General features: G+C 34.1%; 3 protein-coding genes across 3 annotated transcripts; all 3 read right to left on the bottom strand.

Moving 5' to 3' along the window:
• Positions 1 to 1,625: 1,625 nt before the first annotated feature.
• On the bottom strand, positions 1,626 to 10,148 carry LOC111710363 (uncharacterized). Its single transcript, XM_023484433.1, has 9 exons — positions 10,024 to 10,148; positions 7,531 to 7,593; positions 7,086 to 7,180; positions 6,523 to 6,688; positions 5,398 to 5,685; positions 3,846 to 4,390; positions 3,370 to 3,485; positions 2,330 to 2,979; positions 1,626 to 1,916 (listed from the first exon to the last, which is right to left on the bottom strand). Exons 1-6 carry the CDS (start codon positions 10,123 to 10,125, stop codon positions 4,136 to 4,138), a joined length of 969 nt encoding a protein of 322 aa, XP_023340201.1. The 5' UTR covers positions 10,126 to 10,148; the 3' UTR covers positions 1,626 to 1,916; positions 2,330 to 2,979; positions 3,370 to 3,485; positions 3,846 to 4,135.
• LOC111710365 (UPF0739 protein C1orf74 homolog) lies at positions 1,668 to 2,788 on the bottom strand. The gene is made up of 2 exons (XM_023484436.1): positions 2,330 to 2,788; positions 1,668 to 1,916 (listed from the first exon to the last, which is right to left on the bottom strand). Exons 1-2 carry the CDS (start codon positions 2,786 to 2,788, stop codon positions 1,668 to 1,670), a joined length of 708 nt encoding a protein of 235 aa, XP_023340204.1.
• LOC111710362 (importin-9) lies at positions 10,127 to 14,124 on the bottom strand (the record flags this gene model as incomplete). Its single annotated transcript, XM_023484432.1, is given in 4 exon segments — positions 10,127 to 10,563; positions 11,430 to 11,574; positions 11,900 to 13,574; positions 14,030 to 14,124. Coding segments are annotated over 4 exon segments (2,006 nt in total), but the record flags the coding sequence as incomplete, so codon positions are not given.
• Positions 14,125 to 16,793: the final 2,669 nt, after the last annotated feature.

The following is a 16,793-nucleotide window of genomic DNA, read 5'->3' as shown; positions in this document are numbered from 1 at the left end:
TATTGTTTCTGTATATAATATGTTTTATATAGATCTGATCCGGTTTAAGTGCTTGAAAGGATTTTATAAGAAAGGAAATCCATCCAATATGAATTGGGTTTAAAGGATACACTTTCATAGAGCAACAGGGGTAAATAATAGAAGCACATACAAAACATATCAGGAAACATATCAAAACAAAACCTATCAAATCAAAGCATAACAAAACCGAACTTTTACATATCCAACTAATCATACAGGGTGTCCCAATAAACATGGGAATTCAGTGACGAATTCGATATCGTCTTTGTTATGAATTAGCATTGTAATACCCGATTTCAAAAACATAATATTATTATGTCTGCTAGAGTTTATTTTATGAAAACGGTGAATGGTTGTAATGTCTACAATGTCTTTGCAAGATGAACAGTGAAGACGGACAAGTTTACTCTGTTCGTATACCATAATTTTCTTGTTTCACTAAGTACAACCGTATGCAGTCAATACATAAACAAACAAATTCTAAACATAGCAGACGAAAATCTTTCGGACTACAGCTTTCTCAGTAGGTATCACTATACTAAATCAAAGAATTATATGAAAAGACGATATCGAATTCGTCACTGAATTCCCGTGTTTATTGGGACACTCTGTATCAAAGCAAAACATATAAAAAACAAAACATAAAAACCAAACATATTGAATCGTAATAAATTTTCACTTTTAAATAAAAATTAAACATTTCATAAGATTTATTCGAGTTAAAAAAAATTTGAGACTAACTTTTCGTCTTATGCGTGAAGAGCAAAATCCGGGATATTCAATAAAATCTCAAAAATCAATTACATCAAGACAGTGAAAGTGAAAAATGTCATGTTCCCTCTCAAAAGAAAAATAATTTTTTTTGATTTATTTTGCATTGAATGTTTTGTATTTATTTTTTTCTGTAATTGTATTAGAAATTTATTGTTAAATACGTTTTGTATTTGATGTTTTGTACTTTGATATGTTTTGTCAGAGATATGTTCCGTAATGATATGTTTTGTCGGAGATATGTTCCGTCGGAGATATGTTCCGTGATAGTATGTTTTGTCGGAGATATGTTCCGTGATGATTTGTTTTGTGATGATATGTTTTGTCGGAAATATGTTCCGTAATGATTTGTTTTGTGATATGTTTCGTGATGATATGTTTTGTCGGGGATATGTTCCGTGATGATTTGTTTTATCGGATATATGTTACGTGATGATATGTTTTATCGGAGGTATGTTCCGTGATGGTATGTTTTGTCGGAGATATGTTCCGTGATGATTTGTTATGCGAGGATATGTTTTGTCGGAGATAATACAATTGGCAATTCATAAACATCCTTATCTTAGTAAAGATGATAAAATGTTTTAGTTTTCTAAACAGCTAGACATTTATTTCAATATTTCGTACTTTTTGTTGCTCATCTATCTGCAAGCCTTACTTCTTTGTACAGGATAATGTTCTTAATGCCCAGACATCTTCAAAGTTATGGAATATAAATATTTCTTTAGTTCCCTATCATTTTAGCAGTATTTTTTATATAGATTATTTTTTCTTCCTTTATAACTCGTAATAACGCCAGTAGATTCTATGGGGTCAACAATATCGAAAATAAGTCAAATAAAAAAAATTTATTGATTAAAAAAACTGATGATTAACTACAGGATTATGACAGGTTTAGTTACAACAGTTGTGGAGAATTTATAAATTTCTCCGTTCAGGTTGAAGTCCTGATTCCATGGATTCTCCGGTAGCTCCGGCCATGTGGCCGACACCCAGGATTCAATTCTTCGGGATATATCCGGGTTGGATAAACAACTGACCGGAACGGAGAATGATATTGGAGTAAAGCCTCGGGATTTAACTGAGTAAACGCATAAAGGTTGATTGCTTAGGCAGTTTGAATCCTAGAATGAATAAGTTTTTAAAATAATCTATATTTGTAGCCAAAATCTAAGTGATTTAGACAACAAATTTACGTATTAGTATTTTGAAAATCACAAACAGAAGAGGTTTGATTGATTGATTGATTATCGTTTATTTCTTAATGCCTTATTACTGGCAGAAGGGGTTTAAAGACATACTTATGTGATGAAACCGTCTCTGTAAATGATTTAACCCCTTCTGCAATATCAACTGCTAGATTCTTCTAACCGTACAATAATCACAAAAATCAAATTACACATCAATATTCTTTGTATATCTGTATTCTGTATCCTATACCATGGAAATAAATAGAAAGAGGAGTACAACTCCCCTCCCTCCCACAAAAATAACATTAAAAAAAAGTTTTCTAAAACATAATTATAAAATAATATACCTGTTCCTGTGAATACCAGTAGACTACTGGGAAACCTAGAAGAACCCCGAATAGAGTTGAAAGGTTCCAGGACTCTGTATTCTCCAGGTATATGAGAGAGTTCTCACTTTTCTCCAGGTTGAGTAGAACCTGCTCCACTGATGAGTTTATCTGTGTAACTATAGTACTGCTGCACAATAATGGAGAAGGATTGGAAGAACTAATATCGATATAAACAGAGGTATTCTCTGTAAGGAGACGGTGTAGATGAGAAACAAGAATGGGTTTGTTAAAAACAAAATAATCCAAATCAAGTTTTAATATACAGGCCCCGTCTCCGACTGTGTTTAAGCAGGCCTTGTCTAATCCAGTGTTCTCAAACCTACAGAAGTCCATGAGTAAACTTGGTTTTCTCCGGGTACATAACATGTATAGGTTCAGAGATATCTCACAACACTTCACATCTTTTAATTTTCTCATTTGTTCTTTTACAATGGCCTTGATATTAATGAAGGTCGACATTGTCTGTTTTTTCTAATAAAAACGGTTTAAGATTTTCAATACTTTGCAAGAATTGTCCGTAGGATTCGTCAGGAATAGCAATTCTGTAAACTTTTCCTTCTTTACTCTTCTCAAGAAGATACGTATACTTTCCAAAGGAATTTTCCTCTCTGAAATAAAAGAAGTTTAGATAGTTTTCTTCAACTCTATTTCTTTTAAATTTAAGTTCAAAGCAAGGAAAAATATTATGAGATAGAATTATCAAGAAGATGTAAACCATGAAAAATTTTATTATCAGAACGTTAACGATGTTTATACCAGATCGTTCTAGTAATGTTTGTACCAGATCGTTTTCCAAAATATGTACCAGAAATTTTTGTACAATATCGATAACAAACTTGTGTACTGTGTACCATTGTGTAATTAAAGAAAAAATCCGTCCATCTGAATTTTTTAAATATTTAACTAATTAAACTAGAATTTAGCATTTCAAATACAGGTGGTTAAAAACATAATCCAATTTAGTCCTATCTCAAAAATATCTTTACTGCATTCTTTACCTATTCAGAGTATAATCTTTATCCTTCCCCTGCACTTCTCCTTCCTTGTTAGATGATATCAGTTCTAGAACCTTCTCAGTATCTTCAGCTGATATTTGTACAGTAAATCGTTTACCCTGGAAGAGAAATAGGAAACAGTTATACAGGAATAATCGAAATAAAATAATCTGTAACTTTTAAAACTGGCAATTCGATAAAAAATAAAGAATAACCCTAAAGAAAAAAATTGTACATAACGTTCATCATAATTTATTTATCCCTTTATTCCCTTTATTCCAAGTTGGAAAACTTGATATGGAAAAAAAAATGGAGTGTGATATTTTTTTACTGAAATACTATTTTTTTTTGGTAGACAAGGGGGAATATTTCTATATATATCAGAATTGTATTTATTGTGTGTTTAATTTGTAATAATTATTTAAATTCTGTTTGTTAACGAAATATAATAAAATGAATATATTAATAACGAAAATTACCTTCGCTAATTCAGATATTTTCAAATATCTTCCTGAGGTTTCGTTGAGCTTAATATCCACAAAAAACTTCTTGTTAACGGTTGAGAATGTTTCCGACCTGATTTCTTTGTCGTAATAAAACACAGGACTGGAGCTAAACTGAGAGATCTGGAGTCTACGGACAACTTGGGAGAAGGGTCTGAGTTGGAATAGGAAAGACATAATCTGAAATTAATAATATTCTTGCATAGATATAAATATAAAGTTTAGGTACAAGTTAGTCTATAGTCACAGAGATATAATCCCAAATCTTATTCTTCTCCATCCTCGAACGCAATGACGTTAACTCCGCCTCCATCCTCCTCGTCTTCGTCACCGTGCTCCTCATCAAACTCTCCCTCGTCGACATGAACCGGTTCTCTCCAGTTTAGATCAGATATCTTGATATCTACCGTCTGGTTGAATTCTGGTTTAGGTTTGTTAAATGATGAAAGACGAGCGGCAGCTTGACGTAAACTTGCTTCTCTGTGCCGAGCAACATACTCCTTCTGAACCGCCATACTCTCCTAAAATTAAATATTTTAAATCCTCAACATTTTAGCTTCCAGGATCCGGAACAAAGAGGAAAACTTGCAACAAGAAACTGTTAATTGTTCGTTTTCAAATGTTAAAACAACAAATATTAGACGACGAGGAATTATTTGAACCTTTCAAACTTTAGATTTGATTAGCAAAAGAAACTTTTAAAATGGAATGTAAATCTGTACATTTTTTTTTATTTTATCTCATGAAGAATTTAAGAAATTAAGAATCTACGAATCTACGAATCTACGAATCTACGAATCTACGAATCAACGAATCAACGAATCAACGAATCAACGAATCAACGAATCAACGAATCAACGAATCAACGAATCAACGAATTAACGAATTTAAGTATTTAAGTATTTAAGAAGAATTTAAGAAATTAAGAAATTAAGAAGTTAAGAAATTAAGAAATTAAGAAATTAAGAAAATAAGAATTCAAAAATTTTAGAATTTAAAAATTTAAGAATTTGCGAATTTAAGAATTTGCGAATTTAAGCTAGTGTAGTTCTTTAATTCTAAAGCCTAAATTCTAAAACTATCCAGTAAATTTTGATTTTTAAACGAAAAAAGTCTGCTATTGTTTTATATAAAATCTTGAATATAAATACAGTACCGAACAAAATCCATTATAATTCTTTATCTATTTGTTGTCAAATAATGGGTTGCTTCCGCTGCGCAAAACTTTCAATGTTTCTACCACGAAATACAAAATAAAACGTAACATTAAAAATAAGTTTATTCATTTAATTTGATATTAAAGGGATTGTTGACCAATTTTAAACAAATCTCGAATTAAAGCATTTAGTCCTTAATCGAAGATATCATGGTTTTTCTGTCTTGTAATAATTTAAATTCTCTCAATTTCATTTAATTGAAAATTATCAATTTTAGGAAAAAACAGAAAAACTTAATCGGTACCGTTGTGAATCAGGTATGCAAAACTTCAAATGAAAGTTGACTAAAATTACGCTGTAAGTCCGTTTACCTGTAGAGATAGCTGTTTAGTTGCGCATTCGTAAACTCGAGGAAGAGGAATACAAGGAGTTTTTACAACAGGAGATATTTTCTTCGTTATTGCAGGAGCAGCAGGAACAGTCAGGTGAGTTGAGGCATCCTTCGACTTGGCACAAGAGAAAGGGGCGAACCTGGCCGGAGATTTAAAATGGTCAAGGTTGGAAACTTTGTTTGTTTGATAATTATCAACATCTTCCGTTTCTGTTGCTTTGGAGGGAAGCTCACGCTCTGCTAGAACCCGCAGAGTTTCCTCGGTTTCCTAAATATTTAATTTTTATCTATAATGTTAAAATCTCCTATTCTCATTTAACAAACTTTACCGTTAATAAATCCATCTTCCTTCTATATATATACTTAGCTTGTCTGTTTGTTTGTTTGTAACCGATAAACGTCTAAACGACTGAACAGATCGGGTCAAAATTTTGTTAAAAGCTAAAAGCTAAAATTACTTACAAAAATGGGGGCACGAAGCGCACTAAAAGCCTAGTAGTCAATATGTGAATTAGATTATTACTGTAATCCTTATCTGATGTCGTAAATTGTCAATTATCGTGTATTCATTGTTAAATGTCGTTTATTAATTGTTAGTGTTTATTAATTGTTAAATGTCGTTTATAAATTGTTAAATGACGTTTATTAATTGTTAAATGTCGTTTATAAATCGTTAAATGTCGTTTATTCCTTGTCAAACGTCTTTCATTTCTCGTCCTATGTCGTATTTTTCTAAGCAAATGTCATATATTCATTGTCAAATGTCGAATATTTCTTGTCAGAGGTAGTACAATCCTTGTAAAATGTAATTTTTTTCTTGCCAAATATCGTTTAATCCTTGCCTAATGTCGTGAATTCCTTGAAAAATGTCATGTATTTTCTTGTCAATGTCGTGCATTCCTTGTTAAATGTCGTGAATTCCTGGCTTAAAGTAATTTATTTCTTGTCAAATGTCGTATAATACTTATCTTAAGTTCTATTATAATTTGTCTAGTCAAATGTCGTTTACTCCTTGACTTGAAGACGTGAATTCCTTTCCAAATTTCGTAAATTCCTTTCCAAATATCGTATATTCCTTGTCATATGTCGTGTATAAGTTCTAAACCTGGTTTTTATTAAACTGAGCTCCTGGTTTCCCTCCATCTCCCCACTCCAGAGCTTCAGTATCCGGTAGATTAAGCCTAGCCATGGCCCTGGAGAGCATCAACTCCTCGTTCTTCTCCTCAACCAGCTCCTTCAATACGGCCAGCTTCTCCACAGCCTTAGCTCCTCTACAACAAGGAGATTATTAAAACCGAGTAGGGTGTACCTCAGTAAAGGATATTAAATGTTTAAAGGGTATAGTTGTGAAAAAAAGAAACTACAACGGGAAAAACTTGACAACAAAAGAAACTAGCAGATAACGTTTATGAAAAAAAGTAAGACTAACATAATTCCAGTCTGTTACAGAGCACGAAGTGGGTGGGCAATATTAATACAAAGAAAACTTATCAATTAAAAAGATCTTTACAAGTTTTTATAATTATATGGCTTTCAATTTCACAAGGACATTGCCCCTTGAAGAAGTTCAGGAAAGAACCAGAATGCCAAAATATTTTTTTTTCATCGACACTGTTAAATCAAGAACTACCTTGTGCTCATGTTGGTATAAAAATAAGATTAACTAACTTGTCTGGTAGTTTATTAAGCAGAGCTGAGTTCTCCACCAGCTTCTGCTGCCTGTCTAGCATCTCCTGTAGTTCAACAACCGTCTTGCTCTTCATCTACAAATATCAAGGTTACAAGTAGGTCAGGATAATTCAACTGAAGTTTAATTAATGTAGTTGAACTTAGAATAAACTTGAGCAGTTGAACTACATTTACGTACTTCCACTACTTCTTACTAGTCTTTAAATCTAAGTCCTCGTATGCAAGATCTAAATTCAGATCCTGGGATGTAAGAGCAGGCCAAATTTGGATTTATTTTTCAAGTGTTCAGAAAAAGAAAAACTCTCTTCATCAAATTGTCTCTTAACAAAATAAGAATTGATAAAAATGACAGGATAAACGTTTAACAATTCTTTCGGTATAAAATTGGTTTTGTTTTAGTGATTAATTTTCAAATGAGGTATACCTGACTTTTTAAGGCAGACAACTCGTGAGACATCTTTCCTACAGCAGTAAGGCTTCCAGGAACCTTTAAATTATGTTATATTATGACACGAAGCACTCTTCACTAAACCCCACTATTTATTCGTTCAGTGTACTGCAGATCACTGCAATACGCACCGAAAGGTTAGCTTAGGGTGAAAGAGAAGTACATATTTCAAATACAGGATGGAACAAATCATAAAAGATCATTCATTATGGTAATAAATTAGGGTTCATGCATAAAACACAGAACTCTCTTTTTTACGTATTTTCAGGGTGGCCAAAACTTTTTTGAAAAAATCCGTACAATCCGAACAATTTTCGAAAAAAATCCGTACAATCCGTACAATTTTCGAAAAAAAAATCCGTACAATCCGTTCATTTTTTTGAAAAAATCCGTACATTTTTTAAACAATCCGTACAATCAGTACAATTTTCGAAAAAAAATCCCTGCAATCCGTACATTTAAGAAAAATAATAAGCCTAATTAATCTGGCAGAATTCACAGCTTATAATAACACAAGTCTACCACATAAGGTTGCAAAGATATATTACTTAAACATTTCTATTAAACACTAGAGTGCTGGAGAACTAGAGAACTTGAGAACTTGAGAACAAGAGAACTAGAGAACTAGAGAACAAGAGAACAAGAGAACTAGAGAACAAGAGAACTTAGAACTAGAGAACTAGAAAACTAGAGAACCAGAGAACCAGAGAACCAGAGAACCAGAGAACCAGAGAACTAGAGAACCAGAGAACTAGATAATAGAGAACTAGAGAACTAGAGAACTAGAGAACTAGAGAACTAGATAACTAGATAACTAGATAACTAGATAACTAGATAACTAGATAACTAGATAACTAGATAACTAGATAACTAGATGACTAGATAACTAGATAACTAGATAACTAGATAACTAGATAACTAGATAACTAGATAACTAGATAACTAGAGAACTAGAGAACTGGAGAACTAGAGAACTAGAGAACTAGAGAACTAGAGAACTAGAGATCTAGAGATCTCGAGAGCCAGAGAGCAAGAGAACCAGAGAACCAGAGAACTAGAGAACCAGAGAATTAGAGAACTAGAGAACTAGAGAACTAGATAATAGAGAACTAGAGAACTAGAGAACTAGAGAACCATAGAACAAAAGAACCAGAGAACCAGAGAACTAGAGAACTAGAGAAACAGAGACCTAGAGAACCAGAGAACCAAAGGACCACAGAACCAGAGAAGCAGAGAACCAGAGAACAAGAGAACTAAAGAGCGTTGATTCTAATTTTTAAAACTGTTTAGATCAGTGTGAATTAGGCCATTTAATAAACAAACGATTAAGTTATAATTAGAAAGAGTGGAGTGTAGATTTAGGATCTAATATAATTAAAGTTAGCGTAGTACAGGGGTTGCACACTCAATTAATATTAAACTAAAAATGAAAAGATTTACAGATAAACGGAAGAAACCTGAGTGCATGTTCTCAGATCTGATAAAGAGACAGATAGATAGATAGATAGATAAACAGATAGATAGACAGAGAAACAGATAGACACATACACATATAGATAAACAGAGAGACAGATAGGATATATTAACAGATAGATAAAAAGATAGATAAACTGACATGCAGATAGATATACAGATGGATAGACAGATAGCTTGACATATAGCTAGAAATATGGCTAGACATATAGCTAGACAGATAGCTAGACAGATAGCTAGACATATAGCTAGACATATGGCTAGACATATAGCTAGACAGTTAGCTAGACAGTTAGCTAGACAGATAGATAGACAGATAGCTAGACAGTTAGCTAGACAGTTAGCTAGACAGATAGCTAGACAGATAGCTAGACAGATAAACATATTCTCAAATGAACACTTCTGGGACATATCTCGAAAATTATGAATGAAATTTGATTGTCAATTCAAACATTAATCAATCTAATATTATTTAGAATGCAGAAAATTTGCTGAAATGAGTGAAAATTCAAAAAAAACGGTGTATTTCCAGGATAAAAATCCGTACTATCTGTACAATTTGAAAAAAAATCCGTACAATCCGTACAATTTTAGGGTTACAAATAAAAAAATCCGTACAATCCGTACATTTTGGCCACCCTGTATTTTTTCGTTCCAGCTAAGACAGTCCAATGGCAAAAGGGACGCCTGTCTAGTGTCTGTATAGTGTATATCAATTCTGCTAAAGCTCGTCATACCCTCAAATCCTATTTTCGGTGGAGTATTTATCGACCTACGCCAAATCCGCCATACTACACATCCGATCTACTAACACGTGGTTTTACAGGTTCTAAATGGAATTGTGGTCGAAGCGCTTGGCCCCCTAGCATGTCCTAGCCGCGGCGCTTGGCCCCCTAGCCTGTAGTAGGTCAGAAGTTCAGTAAGGGGGATGTTGCGTATAGACGATGTAACATTACCCCTATTTTCTTATTAGAATTGGGTAGTTTGGTGGCTTACCTTACAATATGCCGGGTTATGGTTCCTTTTCGATGCAACTGTTAGAAAATCCTGATCTCGAGTCATTTTTGGTTTCCCCTGAGCTTTTTCGGGTTGACCCATCTCTGAAAAAATATCAACGGTTCAAGGTTTACATAAAATATATGAAGGCGCCAGTTTCTGGAATATAGGAGTGACTCTATGTAGTGTGTACGCTACGCTCTGTACAATAAACTTTACTTATTGATGTACAAAATCAATTTTCAATCTTCAAATTATCCTATTGGAAATTCTCAACCTTTTCTCAAGTATAAAAATATCACATTTTTTAGAATGCCCGGAGAGTAATTAACGAGTTTTTAAAGAAGGTACAAAAATTGGATAGAAGGAAATTCTCAGTTGTAGGAACCGATATCTAGATTTGGCACCCTGTACCAGGAATATCAATATTTGACAGCCTGTATCATGAATTAGACAGCCTGTATCTGGTGCAGGGTTCTCTTCTCTGCCTGATTGAGATGGGGAATAAAGTGCTGAAAGCAAGGCTGCTGAGAAAACTCCCTAAATAAAAATAAATTAAGCTAGATTTATTTAATCTATGTAATAAAGCTCTTGGCTCTTATATATATAATATTTTTGATATGTTAGCTACAGCTGGCCAAACGGCTGGATAAAATTGACTGACATTTGTTGAGGAAACCCTTGGGAAGCCTGCCTTAGACTGAAATTTTTTTAAAAAAATTTTCTTTAAAATTTGATTTTTTTCTTTCTAAATTCAATTTATTTATAATTCCACGGGCAACGCCGGGGTCTTCAGCTAGTGTAAAATAAAACCATTTTCCAATAATTCATAATATTGCCGGAACCAAAGAGATCAGCAAATAATACATGACTCTTTGCACAAAGAAAGTCTATGAAATTTTTTAACTTTCCCTCCCCCCATTTTTTTTTAAATATTGGCGGATTAGGGATTCATAGTTTATTAAAGTTCTACGACATCAGGATGCAGAGTTAAAAAATAAGAAAATTTAAATTTTAGCACATTAATCTACTCCCTTACCTACATCTAAGTAAATATGATTTAAGAACTGTTTTATGTAAAAATCTTGAATCTATTGCACAAGATTGTAATGTACAATCTAGAAATCTAAACAAATTTTGTGTGAAACAAAATATGATATACAATCAGATTCCTTCAGACCAAGAATGGAAATTACCCATTCATCATGAATTAATCAAAGCTGAAGATGATAATTTTGTTCTAAACAATTCTGTTGATAATAAGATCGCAACTTTTTATGTACCGACTAGAAACTATAGTTATATATTATACTTTATTCTTGTTTTTGTCTTATCATATTGTACCAGTTTACCCTTGTGTATGAAATGAATCTATAATAATAATAATTTCGAGTGAAGAATTTTACCTGAGGAATGAGAATAGATATTTCTTGAGATCAATGGAATAGATGGGATCCAGCTTATAATCCTGGTCCTCCTCCTCGTCCTCGAGATCCACCAGCTCTGCTCCGGAGGCCAGCAAGTCGGACAGGTTTACTCCGTTCCGCACACCTACATTTATTTGGGTAACTTAAATTCAACATACAGTGAATCTAATTTTTTTTTAATATCAAAACTTAATTCAAAATATTTAAAAACCTTTAATCTTAGTATTGATAATATGAAGGTTTTCAATCTAAAAATTTTTAAGCTACAGCAACACTTTTACCATATGAATTTTTTTATTACACTTTGAATTAGGTCTCACTCTTAAGAAGGCTAACAGATGTTTTCTCCGTTAGAAAAATAAAATGTCGGGCGGTGGCTGGTTATTTCTCAAGATATTAAATTAAGATAAGATAAAAACTGTAGGATTTTTTAAATCATGAATACATACCTCCGCTAGTGTTCAATCCACTATCTCCGTCCTGACTGAGTTCATCGTCACTTTCCTCTTCCTCCTCCTCACTCTCTTCTGCCATCTCCAGCTGGGTTCCCATCTCCAGGAGTAGCAGTTTACTGATCTTAGCTAGCAGTGGAACACTAGTATACTGAACAGGACGGGTAGCCTGGGAGGATCTAGTTCTAGGTCCACCCTCTGAGAAAACCTCGTCCCCTCGAACCGTAATCTCGTTTAGACGATCATCGTTGTTGTTTACTCCGTATTGTAGAAGTTTACCAAGAGCCATCAAGCTTACTTTTGTCTCGTAGGATCCGTAGAAAAGATGCTGTTTAGAAACCCATTCCGACATCACGAAATGCAAAGCAGAGTTGCCCGTAGGACCGGGCACACTGGAGAGAAACGTGAGAACTGCGTCTAATTGAGAATGAACAAGCTGGGCGTACACGAGGATAAGACTTTGAACTACAGATAGGGTCTCAGCCCTCTGAAGCTTGGAGAGAACAGCTTTGAGGAGTAGATCTAGATTTTCTCCAAGTCTGTCTCCCGTCTTCTGAATGAGACTTGTAACGAGACGACCTACAAAGGTTGCTGAGGATTCTGAAGCTGCTGGGTTGAGTAGGTGTCCGGCAACATTAACAATATGCTGAAGACCAGTTTTCCCGCCAGGATCAGTAAATCCGCAAATCTGGTCCGGGGACTTGGAAATATACGCTCTTAAACATTCTCCACCACTCTGCAGCACAGCGTTGTCATCAGTAGAAAGGGTAACCTCGACTGTTGCAGGGAAGGCGACCTGCATCAGATGATCAGAGAGGGGTAGCGGAGAGGACCGAACAATGGTTGCCAAGACGTCCAGAGCGTCGCTCTTAAGACCTGAGAACGGTTCCTGGGGATTAAGGATGGAGAGCAAAGCAGGGATGAGACGGGTTTGAAGGGGAACAGCGCAATCTGGGTTCTCCGACAGTATTTTAAATATATCTTGAGAAAGGGAGGTTATCACAGGGTCACTACTATATTTCAGAAATATGGCGATAGCTAACGGAGCTACTTTTGATTCTTGAGAGGCGGTAAACTTGGGATCACAGTCTAGAACAACAGCAAGGTTCTCCATGATAAGTCCTAGTATCTCTGACGACTGGCTGAAGTTGGCACACATGTTGACGAGTCCGTTTACCAGGGCAGGGAGGAGGGGGACCAGGAGAGATTTAGACGCGTCTCCAGCCTCCTGGTTCCGTAGATGATTACAGAAACCCCAAATAGCGCGCACAGCGGAGATTCGAACTGGATGAGGTTGCCCTTCCTGGAGGCCGCGTACGGTTCCTTCAAGGAAAGAGGTTATAGCAGATTGAGGAAGATGAGACGGGAACTTGGATGCAACCCACAGACAACGACCAAGAAGGAACGGATGAACAGGACTGTTTAGATCTGAGAGCACTACTCCGGTCAAAAAGTTTCCAATATCAAAGTTGACTTTGCGCGCACATATCTGGGTTTCTATAACCTCCTGCACGGACCCAAGGGCAAGCATAACAGCCTCATGAAGTTTCCACCATTCTTCTACACCGGAGGCTCGTCTTTCTCCGGCCTCGGTCACATGACGTTCTATTGTCTGAGCGAGGCTGATACAACTCTCTTCCTCAAATTCAGCACAAAGAGCTATCAGCAAATCCTGAAAATATAAACATTGAAATACAAATTTACCAAAACTTCTGTAGGTTGAATTTGATTTTCTGTTTTCAATTAAGCCGTTTAATGGTAAAGAAACAAGGTTACAGCTGTAAACTATTTTTGTAGGATACTTAGTAGAATGAAAAATCTGAATGATATTTGAGATATATGTGCGAATATTATATTTAAAAACAAAACTATTTGATTGTTTAAAAGAATAAAATTGCTATTTTTCTATTTTAATGGTTTATGAGATGAATGATGAATGACATCAATAACAGTTATGTTCTGACTCAAAGCAAAATTTTTCTTAACTCATTATACGTATTAAGACTTTACGTCAAAATGTGTAAATATCAGTAGGACGAAATATCAGCAAATAGAAATAAGAATAAACAAACGACTATACGCCAAAATCTAAAAATAATAATTAAGATAATAATGATATTTGAATACCTGAGATGATATTCTAACAGAATATGCGAAAGTATCTTCATCTTCCTCCTCTACAAAACTATCCGGGTTCTCGATCCACTTCTCACACTGCTCCTCTACAATTAAACAATATCAAGCTTAATATACAATAAATGTTGATCCAGTTCAAAAACCATTACGTTGCAGTTTATATAAGTAATCTCTTCTTCTTTGTTTGTATGTACTTAATAACTCATGAACTTTTGACTGATTTGATTTTAATTGGGAAACTCTGATATGACTATTCTGAGTTAAGTTATGGAAAGTTTCCAGGCAATGCTTGGTTCTCAAGCTTGTTATAAATAAAGATCGAATATCGCAGATAGATGGACTGAAGTGATGTAACTTAAAATTCATACTTAAAAATAAGCTTCTGAAATCTGAACAATTTTAACTATACTATGCCTAAATATCTATGGATTACGTTTATTGTTGTTCTTTTTTGTATAGCAATAGAATCAAATATAAATATTAATAACAAAAACTGTTCCAAACCAGAGACTAAAACTATTTAAAGTGAGTTATGAAAAGAATTAAATTTCAGATTCAGGAGCTTGATCAGAAATCTATCCAACTCGTTCTTTTTCCTTTTCATTATTGCAGTAGTCGCTAGAATAAGTGAACCTAGAACTTAAACTTAAAAATTGAAATCTGAATACAACATGTTTACCGGGATAAATTTTATTTTGCGGTTTGATGTTGACATCTAGGGTTCTTTATCTTCCTAAATTCTAGAGTACAATAGGGGCAAAGCACATTTTGGAAATGCCGACTTAAAAAAATTATTTTTGCAGATTGATATCTAGGTTTGCAATTAAGATATAAATTTAACAGGGTTTGCATAAAGTTAAGTCAGTATATAAAAGTAGTATTTTTATAAAAAGTTCGACCTAAGTCTTTGTACACACTACACACAGGAGCGCATGGGGGGGGCGATACCCCAGTGCACCCACTAGGCGCCTCCTAGAGCCATAAAACTTGTATTCAGATTTTTTCTTTTATGAATTGACAATGTCACAATTTGTCCATATATGATAATTTCTCAAATTCTTTCCTGTTAGGGAGGGAACTCCCAGACGCCATGAGCCTCTGCTATGCAGACATCGAGACTCCCAGATTCGCTAGGCAGACCGAGCCTCCACTATGCAGAAAAAGCCTACACTATGCAGACCGTGCCTCCGCTATGCAGTAAACGAGCCTCCACCATAAAGGACAGCTTTTTTTAAATCTTGGTTTTTATGAGTCTTCATTACTCATAAAAACCAAGATTTAAAATTTTTTTTTTTGACGTAGTGGCATAAGAATTTTACTAAAGATTAGAGTTGTTCATTGATTCTCATGATTAGAAACATATATGGACTCATAAAGTGGTTTTTAAGATTCATATTAAAACTTCAAACATTTCTTACGCAGAAAGAAAGATATTTGGAGAAATATTTCTGGAGAAAACTTTGTTTGTTTTTTGTAATCTTTGATTTAAACAATACCTTTTTTGAAAAATGTTAAGATTTACATAATAAATACAAATTTTTTAGATTTAGTTTGAACTTCAAAAAAGGGTATCGCTAAAATCAAAGATTATAAAAGATGAAATGAAATTCAATTCAAATTTTTTTTCTAAATATTTTCCTTTTCGTGTAAAAAATGTTTAAAGTTTTAGATACCACTTTATTAGTCATAATTAGGCACTATTTATGATAATCTATATATTAATTTGGCTTGTCTGTCGGTTTGTATCCAATATACGTCAAAACGGCTGAACCGATCGGGCCCAAATTTTTTGTGGGACATCTAGGGACCCCAGGGAAGGTTTATGAATGATTGAAATTTTAAATATTTGTCTCCATCAAAATTCGATCTACATTAAATTTTTAAAAATTTTGAAAATCCGATTTTTTTTGTGAAAATCCGCGAATTATTTTTGTTCTGTTTTACGATGTACACAAAGAGAACATGATCACAATTAAATTAGAAGGCTAGTAAATAAATACTTCTCATCTTTGAGAAGCCTCTCATGCCACTATGTCTAAAAATTTCAAAAAAATCGTTTACTTAAACTTAAAACACAAGTTTAAAAAAACTCCTGTATTACACAGGTACATTTAAATGTGTTGCACGTGCTCTTTTAGGCAAAGCGGAGGCTTGGTCTGCCTAGCAACTCTGGGAGGCTCGTGTCTGCATAGCGGAGGCTCACGGCGTCCGGGGGTTCCCTCCCTCTTACTGTACGTCTTATTTACATTATTTTTTTTCGCGGGGTTTCTTTTAAAATCCATTATAGTCTCTCAGAGCAAGATGTTGATATGATTTATGAAATATGATATACTCAAAAAAATAAAATATATTTTTTGCTCTTTTACTTCTAGATTTTATAACATGGTATGATTGGAAATTATGGTCAGATGACTAATAGTTAGGGGGGGGGGGGGGTGCAAACACACAAAAAAATTCGCCAAAACTCAAAAGTTCCCCCCCCCCCATAGGATAAACCTACGCCTCTCACTACACATTACAATTTAATATTCTTAATTCATTTAACATGTTCTCGATATGTACAATTGTACATTGCACACTCTACAACATCTAAATACTTCATTAACCTATTTTTTATTATCTGTATGTACAAAATAATCTGAACTCATACAGAGTTCATATAAGGGCAAATTTCTCATTTTGTAATCTATATATAAATTTGTCTGTTTGTTTGTATTTAATAAACGTAATTTGTCTGTTTGTTTTTATTCAATAA

This window comes from Eurytemora carolleeae, unplaced genomic scaffold (genome assembly GCF_000591075.1).
Source record: "Eurytemora carolleeae unplaced genomic scaffold, Eaff_2.0 scaffold1055, whole genome shotgun sequence".
Lineage (NCBI taxonomy): Eukaryota > Metazoa > Arthropoda > Copepoda > Calanoida > Temoridae > Eurytemora > Eurytemora carolleeae.
Note: the sequence above shows the minus strand (reverse complement) of the source record. Positions and strands in the feature narration are given on the sequence as shown.